At 38.6% G+C, this 12,062-nt stretch overlaps 1 protein-coding gene across 1 annotated transcript in view; it reads left to right on the top strand.

Annotated features, from left to right (window-relative positions):
- Positions 1-12,062, top strand: part of LOC120543429 (serine/threonine-protein phosphatase 6 regulatory subunit 1-like) — a 156,353-nt gene that overhangs the window by 55,098 nt on the left and 89,193 nt on the right. Inside the window, exons 6-8 of the mRNA XM_039776556.1 lie at positions 148-260; positions 495-608; positions 1,474-1,636. Of these exons, the coding sequence (XP_039632490.1) occupies positions 148-260; positions 495-608; positions 1,474-1,636 (390 nt within the window). The remainder of the gene's footprint in view (positions 1-147; positions 261-494; positions 609-1,473; positions 1,637-12,062) is intronic.

The following is a 12,062-nucleotide window of genomic DNA, read 5'->3' as shown; positions in this document are numbered from 1 at the left end:
TCCACAAATGTTTCCTGATGCTCTTAACTGTTTCGCTTTGTGCCTATTTTTTTTTTTTCCAAGATAAAATTGTCCCAGTTTCGAAAAACAATACCCTTGTAGTTGTGTTTTGCATGATGTTAATATGTTTTTCAAATTTGTTTTCAGCAACACTGTAATGGTTCTTCCTCCTTGTATGATATCATCAGGCTGAACCGGGATCAGCTAATTCACATCCAGCTCAGCCCAGAACATGACCAGCTGTTGAGTATATTAGAAAAGTAAGCTATACTCAAAAGGTGCAGAGTTTCATTAAATTTTGAAATGTAATGTAGAATATACAGACAACAAAAAAGCTAAAGTTAACTTTTTGTTTCTTTTTTTTTTTTAATTTACATGGACAGGAAACCATTGAGCAACTTTTGCAAAATTTTGAAATGTAATATAGAATATACAGAGACAATAAAAATCTAAAGTTAACTTTTTTATTATTTTTTTTAATTTTATTTATATAGACAGGAAACCATTGAGCAACTTTTGTCCAACATGTTTGATGATGAACGCAAAGAATCTGTTATTGTCAATGGGATTCAAGTCTTGCTGACGTTACTTGAACCTCGCAGACCCAGGTATAGAAAATTATTTCAGTAGCCCAGATGGTCATACAGCTGCCTCAAAGCATTTGTAAATGTGTTAGATTACTTACGAGTTTGTCTTTTGAGAGTTTCTTGTCTCCACCACAACTCTGTTGCCTGTTTGGAGAAATTGGTCTCCTCCTTAACTCCTTAAACCAGGATGTTGAGTTGATTGGCAGTAGTAATTTGCCCTTTGATGGACAAGCATTTCTTTAAAATCTGATTCATATGTTGTGCCCTGTGCTTTAGGGTAGCCTCTTGGTTCTTGATCCTATGGATAAGGGTGCTGTCCTTGCATACAAAATGACTGGCTATGTCTTTCTAATATGATGAAGTGAAAATGTATCTAGTTTTACCAAGTAGCATATAATTCCAAAAGTTGTAGTGATTGTTTGTACAGCCTGTTTTCTTTGATAGCAGTGATTGCTGCTTTTGATACTTGAAGTAGCTTAGTAAATTTTAAAACATCTTACAGGAATTAAAAACTGTGAGCATTGTGTTGTCTTTATATTAGGAAGTGGATTTAGTTATATTGCTATGTGAGTTTCAAAAGACATGCTTAAAAGCTAAATAAATGTCATTAAGTGAGTTTCTTCAGCACTGGTATAAATGCTTAATTGCTCCTTTCATATTAGGCCATCTTTCAGTCATATTTTTGTTTAATTACTGTCACAAAATTTTAAAAGATTAGAGTATGGGAATATGAAATACAAAAATGTTTGTCATGGGGAACATATATATGCTTTGGAGATTTATTTTATTTTTTTTATTTTCTAAAGAACTCTCTTAGCTTTGTAACTATTGTGTTAATTTCAATTAAAAAAATGTATTTTATTTATTTTCCTTTTCTTCAATGAAGACCGGAGCTGGGTGGAATTGGTGGTTTTTTCAATATTGATGGGCAGCTGGAAATCTGCCATCCTACATTTGAACCCTCTTCACAACAGAGCACTTTGGGAACACTTCTTGCCATCAAGCAGAGGTTCCGAGACTTCCAGCAACTTTTAGTTGATCCTCCCAAGGTATGGGTACTTAGCAGTATGTAGCTGTACATTGACAATGCTCTAACTACTCTAGTCATTGTGGCTGATAAATAATTGAGACTGATAGGTCAGGAGTTTGATCTTTACTACTCATCTTATCCTGTCATTGTTAGCTCTCTGAGTAGAGTATGCATTTTTCCTGTTTTGATTTGGGATGTACTTCAGGTACTCTAGTTGTATGAGTTTGAATCATCATTGCAGACCTGAGCTGTATAATTAAATTGAAGTATTGAGTATAATTAATACATACGTCTGGTAGCACAATATGGTTTGTGTTTTTATATGGACTGTATATATAAAATATATGTATAACATTAGGGTTGTCAAAGGTATCGAAATATTGGTTTTACCGTTTTTAAATTACTTCAGTACTCATTTTTCATTGTTTAGATTCTACAGCCTACATTGCAAATATACTTACAGTTCTCTCTGGCTCTGACAATTGAGGCATGTTGGCTATCAATCGGCGTGGCTAGAGTTGCAGTCCTGTTTAAACCCAATCACTGATGTTAATAAGACAGCAACTTCAGCACCGTTGGAGCCTTCACCAGCATACTTAATTGAGAAAGAAGGTAGCTGGAGTATTGCCTGGAAATACTTAAGCTTTAAGGCAAATTGGAACAGAAAACCACAAGGTACATGCAAGTCTTTATCCAAGATTTGCTACTGCATAATACCAACTAATGGAGTTAACACAACCAATTTAGTCAAACACTTGAAGGGCTGACATGCAAATCAATACAAAGAATTTCGAGAGGTAACCTATTTCTAAATTACGGAAACATTAATAAGTATAAACCATTAAACTGTTGCATTTGAAGTTAGAATGTAACATTTTCTTCTACAGGTTAAAATGTTTTTTCTACTCCGCTAAACGTTTAACTCATCAAGATACTCTCCTTCAATTATTTTTACCTCCAGGTCAGTTTTATTCTATACTGTTCATTCAAGGGCAACACTGTTTAGCACTATAGCCCCATCACTCCCTTGACTTTTATCCCCTCACCGTGAAGTGTGCAGCTGTACTAATTTTTATCACATGCAGCTTTAAAATTATATTTCATCATACTTACTATATAATGTAAGGCTCTACAATTTTTCAGTTGTCAATTACATAAACAGTTGTGTTACTTCACTGTGTGCTCATATTGTTCTAGATGTGCTTTAACACTTGTATTTATTAAGTCAAGAATCATTTGCAGCCCAACAAAAGCACACCTGATGGAAGAGCACATTGTCATGCTAGTCCTTCTTGCAAAATAATTTCATTACCAAGACATACTGTAGTTTATTTACAAAATCATACAATGCCTTTAATTGTGTTAGTAGTTTATTTGTGTGTTACTTTTTTCTGAACAACTGTTTACAAAAGACCACATTGCTTTTTTTTTTACTTCAATGCTTAATTTTTGGTTTATTATTTTTATTTGTACTGTTTATAAAAGATTGCAATATTTATTCCTTTAACATTCAGATTCATTTGTAACATTTCATTTTACTACCTCAGTAACATTATTTCTTTTATTCAATTTAAAATAAATTTAAACTTCCTTAATTTTTAATTTTAATAGAATTTTAAAATTTGCTCTTACCTTTCAAAGTGTAGACTTTTAATATCCACTGTGTGGATATGTACATGTGTACATACACACATATATATATGTGTGTGTGTATGTGTGTGTTTGCTTGTGTATATGTATGTTATGTATGTATTTGCCTATATATGTGTGTGTGTGTATGTATTTATATGAGAAAAAATGTAGCTTGAGATCCACAAAGAGAGAAAATGAGTTGTGTATCTTTTCATTAAAAGAGCCACAATTAATGTGCCATTAAGAGACACTTCGACTTGAACCTAGCATATGCAGGCTTAAAAAGAACAACATCCAAATAATTAAAAAGTCTTTATGATCCACACCTTCCGAACCCCACCTTATTAATCACCTCCTCTTCCACCCCTCACTTGCTATATATTGCCTTTAATTCATGTATGTCTAATCATTTTTCTCTGATGACACCTGGTAGGTTGTCGAAAGCTTAAGAATAAAAAACTATTTTAAGATACCAGCCATTTTCTCCCTTTATGGATCTCCAGATACAAATGTGCAATCCGTATCACATACCTTCACTTCCATATATATTTTACAGTGTCATCTGAACCAACAGCTTTCCCATTCTTCATCCTGTGCATAGCGTTACTTACTTCCTCCTTGCTAATCCGTTGCACTTCCTTGTTTACTGTCTCCACATGATCCAGCCTTCCTCTTTCTCTCTCTCTCTCTCTCTCTCTCTCTCTCTCTCTCTCTCTCTCTCAATCTCATCATCAAATTCTCAAAGTACTTCCCATCTCCTCAACACACTCTCTTCGCTTGTGAGTATGTTTTCTTGATTATCCTTTATCTGTGTAATCTGCTGTTCATCTTTCCCAGCTCGATCCCTCTGTCTAGCCAATCAGTACAGGTCCTTTTCTCCCTCTTTAGTGTCCAGCCTCTTATACAATTCATCATGTGTGTCGCCCTGTGACTTTTTTCATTCCTCTCCTTGACACCATACGTATCCATCATATCCTCATTCTCTCTGTTTCCTTCACTAGAATGTACACTGAAATCCACTCTAATCACCACTCTGTCTTCCGTGGGTACACTCCACAACACTTCATCCAACTCGCTCCAGAAATACTCTTTCTCATCCATCACACACCCAACTTGCGGGGTTAATGCACTAATAGTATTCATCATACCTTTAGTTTCCAGCTTTGTAATCATCACTCTTGTCTGACACTATTTTCACCTCCAAAACCGTCTTGACAAACTGTTCTTTCAGGATAACCTCTGCCCATTTCTCCTCCCATCCACACCATGATAGAACACTTTAAACCAATCTCTGATACATCTGGCCTATAGCTAACTTAAATAGGAGGTGATGATTAGTGAACAGCAGTATGGTTTTATGCCGGGAAAGAGCACTTTAAATGCAATGTTTACTCTGAAGGCGTTGATGGAGAAGTATAGAGAAGGCCAAAATGAGTTGTAGTGTGTCTTTGTGGACCTAGAGAAAACATATGACAGGGGGCCTAGAGAGGAGTTGTGGTATACTGTAGTATGAGGAGGTCAGGAGTGGCAAAGAAGTATGTAAGAGTGGTACAGGATATGTACAAGGGAAGTGAGACAGTGGTGAGATGTGTGGTGAGAGATGGATGCGATTTAGTTTGAAGTGGGATCACATCATGGATCAGCTCAGAACCCTTTCTTATTTGCAGTGGTGATGGACAGGTTCACAGAGGTGATTAGACAGGAGTCCCCATGGACTGAGATGTTTGCAGATGACATTGTAATCCATAATGAGAGTAGTGAGCAGGTTGAGGAGATTCTGGAGTGGTGGAGAAATGCTGTAGAGTGGAGAGGAGTGAAAGTCAGTAGGACCAAGATAGAATACATGTGTGTAAATGAGAGGGTGGAATAGTGAGAATGCGGGAAGTAGAGGTGGTGAAGGTAGATGAGTTTAAATACTTGGGATCAACAGTACAGAGTAACGGGGATTATGAAAGAGATGTGAAGAAGAGAGTGCAGGCGGGGTGGAGTGGGTGAAAAAGATTGCCAGGAGTTATTTGTGACAGACCAGCTATGTTATATGGGTTGGAGACGGTGACACTGACAAAAATACAGGAGACACAGCTGGAGATAGCAGAGTTAATGTTAAAATTTATATTGGGTTTGATGAGGATGGACTGGGTTAGGAAACTAGTACATTAGAGGTTTAGCTCAGGTTGGACAGTTTAGAGACAAAGCCAGAAAGGTGAGATTGCATTGATGTGGACATGTACAATGGAGAGATGCTGTTTTTTTTTTTTTTTGGGGAGAAGGATGCCAAGTATGTAGTTGCCAGGTAAGAGGAAAAGAGGAAGGCCTAAGAGGAGGTTTACAGATGTAGGAGAGAGGACATGCAGATGGTGGGTGTGGCATAGCATGATGCAGAAGACAGGAAAATGTAGAAAAAGACGATCCGCTGTGGCAACTACTAACGGGAGCAGCTGTAAGAAGAATATATACAGCGCCCTCCACAATTATTGGCACCCCTGGTTAAGATATGTTCTTAGGCTTCCAATAAATTCTCTTTTTTTCCCCAAAAAAATATAGGCTCACAACACAAAAAAGAGAAAAATCCAACCTTTAATTAAAGTACATTTTTTCATCTATACTAATAAAAGGCAAAGCACTCACTCACTCACTCACTCACTCACTCACTCACTCACTCACTCACTCACTCATCCATCACTAATTCTTCAACTTCCTGTGTAGGTAGAAGGCTGAAATTTGGCAGGCTCATTCCTTACAGATTTCTTACAAAAGTTAAGCAGGTTTCATTTAGAAATTCTACGTGTAACGGTCATAACGGTCAACAACGTCTGCCATGTTGAACTTTCTTATTCATGGCCCCATCTTCACGAAATTTGGTAGGTGGCTTCCCTGTGCTAACCAAAACCGATGTATGTACTTATTTCAGTGGTATGACGCCACTGTCGGCCGTCATATTGAACTTTTCAACGGTCTTTGTTACTTATGGGCCCATCTTCAAGAAATTTGGTACGCGGGTTCCCAATGCTAACTGAATCCTACTTACGTACATATATATGTCCATAGCCTGCAGCTCGGTCACTGTGTGAGGCGACGTTGGGTCCCCCATCCCAACGCCTCCCACATTGTTGGCTGCCTGCTTATATAAGGGCGTCCGGTCTCTACATTCCCTTTCTTGCTTTGCCACGGGATTCACGTCTCCCTGCTGATAACTACAGCCTTTTTATTTAATCCACGGCTTCTCTGCTGTTTTATTGTTCATTCATTACGATTATTACGGTTATTGTTTAGGTATTTTAGACTTACTTTACATTGTTCAGGTACCCATTTCCTTTATCATTCTAACCGTACCCCCATTAACATGTCTATCGAGGTGATCACCATCGATCAAAGAACTGTCACTTACCGAGTGGTTTCCATGCCCGGAGATGGCACCTACCTTTTCCGTTCTCTGTGTTACATATTGCACGGCCATATCAGGCTCACTCTTGATATCCGGAGGAACATTGTGTATTGAATGACTGGGACAGGTTCAAGGTGTGGACTGATGACGGTACAGGAGATAATTATACTACACAGGAGCACTAGAAGAGTGAAATGCTTAAGCCCTTCACCTATGGTTCTGCATGTGAGTTGATGGCTGCCGCTGAATTGTTCGGTTGTCACTTTCAAGTGTCCCGAAATGGCCAAATATTTTACACCTTTCGACAAAAGCCAATGCCTCTTAAACATCTTAGATTCACAGATGACAATTTCAGTAGTGGACACTTAAGAGTAAGCTCAGCGCACAGCTTGGTCATATTACAACCGGAGGGCCGAACTAACAATGTGGTATACAAAGAGATCCTTAACAAATAATTATTGGTATGTTTTCCCTCAGTTTAAAAAGGTTTAATTTTCTTCTTAATAAAAATTTTAAGGCAGTACTTCACCACTGCGAAGCGCGGGCATTTTGCTAGTTGGGAAATAAATCCCACATTAAGAAATACGTTTTTTACATGAAATCATGTGTGCCACAATTATTGGCACCCTTGCTGTTAATATTTCATACAACCCCCTTTTGCCAACAAGACAGCACTTAATCTTCTCCTCTAACATTTCACAAAGTTGGAGAATACAGAGACAGGGATTTTTGACCATTCCTTTTTGCACAATCTTTCTAGATTGTCCAGAATTCTGGGTCCTCTCCTCTTTAGCTCACCCCACAGGTTTTCAATGGGGTTGAGGTCTGGGGACTGAGATGGCCATGGAAGGAGCTTGATTTTGTGTCTGCTGAGTCATTTTGTGTAGGTTTTGCCATAGGTTTAGGGTCATTATCCTGCTAGAAGACCCAATGACGACCCATCTTCAACTTTCTGAAAGAGGCCACCAGATTTTGATTTAAAATGTACTGGTATTTCAAGGAGTTCATGATGCCATGCACCCCAGCAAGGTTCCAAGGGCCATTGGAAGAGAAACAGCACCACATATCCTCCACCGTTATTTACAGTGGGCATGAGGTGCTTTTCCACATACTCATTCTTGGATTCACACCAGACCCACTTAGAATGTTTGTTGCCATAAAGCTCAATTTTAGTCTCATCTGACCAAACAAAGCACACGGTCCCAGTTGAAGCCCTAGTACCACTTAGTAAACTCCAGATGTTTACGTTTGTGATTGTAGGTGAGAAAAGGCCTTTTTCATGCATGTCTCCCAAACAGCTTGTCGGCATGGAGATAGCGTCTTATGGTTGTCATGGAGACTTTGTGACCCCAAGATACCACTCTTTGGTGCAGTTCTCTAACAGTGAGCTTTGGAGAATTTTTTACTTCTCTTACCATCCTCCTCACTGTGCGTGGTGGCAAGATAAACTTGGGTCCTCATCCAGCTTTGTTTGTCACTGTTCCTGTTGTTTTACTCTTCTTTATTATTCCTCTGACTGTAGATACAGGCAGGTTTAGGCAAGTAGCTATTTTCCTGTAGGCATTACCTGACTTATGAAGGTCGACACACATCTGCCTTACTTGAACAGCATGTTCTCTTTGTCTTTCCCATGTGGAAGAGTGGCTAAGAGCAATAGGACTCTGTGTCACATCATATTTATACCCCAGGGACACAGTAAGTCATTAATTACTAAATAAAAGGTCCAATTTACTCTGATCAACTTTCAAAACTAAACTAGAAATTACAAAGACACTTCAGTTACATTTATTTTATAGGAATTGTTAGGGGTGCCAATAATTGTGGCACATATGATTTCATGTAAAAAATGTATTTCTTAATGTGGGATTTTTTTTCCCAATGAATAAATGTACTTCAATTAAAGGTTGGATTTTTCTCTTTTTTGTGTTGTGAGCCTATATTTTTTGGGGGAAAAAAAAAAAAGAATTTATTACAAGCCTAAGAACACATCTTAACTAGGGGTGCCAATAATTGTGGAGGGCACTGTAAATGTATAAATGTATATATAACATTATTTTCATGTTTGAAACGGAAACTACGTATGACTACAGAACATATTATAATGCACTCGCGCACTCACGTTTGAAACTGAAATTATGTATGACCACAACAGTCAGGTTAGACAGAGAAAGTGAGACAGAAGCAGATCGAGAGAGAAGGCTCACAGGCTCGCTGATCAACGTATACGACAATCTCAATTGACGGCCTCACAAACACCCGAACAATGTGCTTGCGTATACACCACAGGAGTCAGGTTACACAGACAAAGTGTGACAGAAGCAGATCAAGAGAGATGGCTGATCAACATATACAATAATCACAATTAAGGGCCTTACAAGCACCTGAACAATGTGCTGAACAGAATCGAATTCGATGGATGCAGTATTCACAGGCTACCATTTTGCACAGGCGTCAGGGTCTGTATATGGGGGGATTTAATTATAACATTGAAAAAGATTATTGCCTACAGTTAATCCCTCCTCAATCGCGGGGCTTGCGTTCCAGAACCCCCCGCGATAGGTGAAAATCCGCGAAGTAGAAACCATATGTTTGTATGTTTATTTTGTATGTTTTAAGCCCTTAGAAACTCTCCCACACTGTTTAGAAATATTCTCCGCACAGTTATAAAGTAAACCCTCGTTTATCGTGGTTAATCCTCTCCAGACAGATAAATGAATTTCCACGAAGTAGGATTCTTTATTTATAAATCTAATATTTTCGCAGTTAGAGCATAGAAAACCTGTTTACGACCTTCTAAATACGTTTTTTTAACATTATTAGAGCCCTCTAGACATGAAATATCAACCTTTAGTCAAAAGTTTAAAACTGTTTTCCATGACAAGACAGAGATGACAATTCTTTCACATAATTAAAAGAATGCAAACATATCTTTCTCTTCAAGGTGCCCGTCAGGAGCGGAGAATGTCCGAGAGAGAGAGAGTAAAGTAAACAATCAAAAATCAATAGGGCTGTTGCGCTTTTAAGTATGCAAGCATGGCGATAAAGCGGCACAATGAAGGGATCAATGTGAAAGTAGCCTTTCAGCATTTTTTAGAGGAGCCTCCGTATCTTCTAAGCAAACAGCCACTGTGCAAACAGCCCCTCTGTTCACACCCACTCCGTCAGGAGAAGAGAATGTTGGAGACAGTGAGAGAGACAGAGAAAAGCAAACAATGAAAAATCAATACGGGCTGTTAGAGCTTTTAAGTGTGTGAAGCACCGCGCGCAGGAAGCATATCGTATATCATTGAGGAGTTTTATTTAATACGTAATACGTGCTCTGATTGGGTAGCTTCTCAGCCATCCGCCAATAGTGTCCCTTGTATGAAATCAACAGGGCAAACAAACTGAGGAAGCATATACCACAAATTGAAAGACCCATTGTCCGCAGAAATCCGCGAACCAGCGAAAAATCCGTGATGTATATTTAGATATGCTTACGTTTAAAATACGCGATGGAGTGAAGCCACGATAGTCGAAGCACGATATAGCGAGGTATCACTGTACAAGCATATTTAAATATATATCACGGATTTTTCGCGGGTTCACAGATTTCTGCGGACAATGGGTCTTTTAATTTATGGTACATGCTTCCTCAGTTTGTTTTGCCCAGTTGATTTCATACAAGGGACGCTATAGGCGGATGGCTTAGAAGCTACCCAATCAGAGCATGTATTACGTATTAAGTAAAACTCCTCAATGATATACGATATGCTTCCCGCGTGGTGCTTGATTGTTTGCTTTTCTCTGTCTCTCTCACTCTCTCTGCCTAATGGAGGGGGTGTGAGCAAGAGTGGCTGTTGGCACAGAGGCTGTTTGCCTAGAGGATACGGATGCTCCTCTAAAAAATGCTGCTTTATCGCGGTGCTTCGGCATACTTAAAAGCCCAAATGCACGTATTGATTTTTTGACTGTTTGATTTTTTCTTGCTCTCTTTCTCTGACATTCTCTGCTTCTGACATGCATTCTTTGAAGAGGAAGATATGTTTGCATTTGCAAATCTCTGTCTTGTCATGGAGCACAGTTTAAACTTTTGACTAAAGGGTGTTATTTCATGTCTAGAGGGCTCTAATATTGTTAACAGTGTGGGAGAGTTTATAAGAGCTTAAAATATATAAAAATAACCATACAAACATATGGTTTCTACTTCGCGGATTTTCACCTATCGCGGGGGGTTCTGGAACGCAACCCCCATGATCGAGGTGGGATTACTGTACATCCAAAAGTTGCAATAGGAGAAATGGACATCATGTGTAAGTACTGCCAAGCACAGAAAATTTGAATCACGTGGGATGTGTTGTTCAGATGGCATTAATACCATTGCCTCATGAGAGCCACAAATTTTCCCTTCCACTCAGTGAGTGAAGCCACTGGATAATCTGCTAGTATATAATATATATGACCACACAGTGGATATGAAAAGTCTACACAGGCCAAAATTGCAGATGTTGTGTAATACAAAAATGAAACCAAGATAAATCCTGTGAGAATGTAACCTCATTTATTGAAAGCTATACAAAGAAATTGAAAACAAATCAAACTTTTTAGTGAAAAAAGGGGGAAAAAAATCATACAAAAACCAGGTTGCATTAGTGTGCACACCCTTTAATAACCAAGGATGTGGCTGCATTCTGAATCAACCGATAACAATAGGTCTCATCTGAAATAGTAATTACTGTACACATGACATCAGTTAAGGTGGCTCTGATTGAGCACAGATAATGTTTGGCTGTTCCTGTAGGATTACTCTTATATCATCTTGTTGCAACATACTCCAAAAACCATGGTCCATAAACAAGTTTTACAACATGAATGGGATCTCATCATTGAAAGGTATCAATCAGGACAGAGGAGCAAAGAAATATCCAAAGCATTAAACATCCCATGGAGCACAGTGAAGGCAGTCATGAACAAGTGGAGAAAATATGGGTCAGCAGTGACTCTACCAAGTTCAGAGTGTCTTTTCAAGATTGAAAAGGGAAGGAGAAAACTGTTCAAAGAGGCCTATAGTAACATTAAAGGAGCTGCCGAATTTCCTGGCAAGTACTGGTTGTTGCCTATGTGTCACAAGAATCAGTCATATTCTTTGTACATCTGGGTTGTGGGGTAGGGTAGCAAGATAAAAGCATTTTCTCACAAAGAAAAACATCCAAGCACAATTAAACTTTGCAGAAAGGTATTCCCAGTCTCCCATAACCATGTGGAAAAATGTATTATGATCTGATGAAACCAAGGTTGAACTATTTAGCCATAGTTCCAAAGGGTATGTTTGGCACAAAAATAACTCAACACATCATTATAAGAACACCATACCCACAGTGAAGCAAGGTGGAGGCAGCATCATGCCTTAGAGCTGCTTTTCTTCAGCTGGAACCGAGGCTTTACTCAT

The sequence above is a fragment of the Polypterus senegalus genome, chromosome 13, assembly GCF_016835505.1.
Source record: "Polypterus senegalus isolate Bchr_013 chromosome 13, ASM1683550v1, whole genome shotgun sequence".
NCBI classification, from domain to species: domain Eukaryota; kingdom Metazoa; phylum Chordata; class Cladistia; order Polypteriformes; family Polypteridae; genus Polypterus; species Polypterus senegalus.
This window is presented reverse-complemented; position numbering and strand designations above follow the sequence as displayed.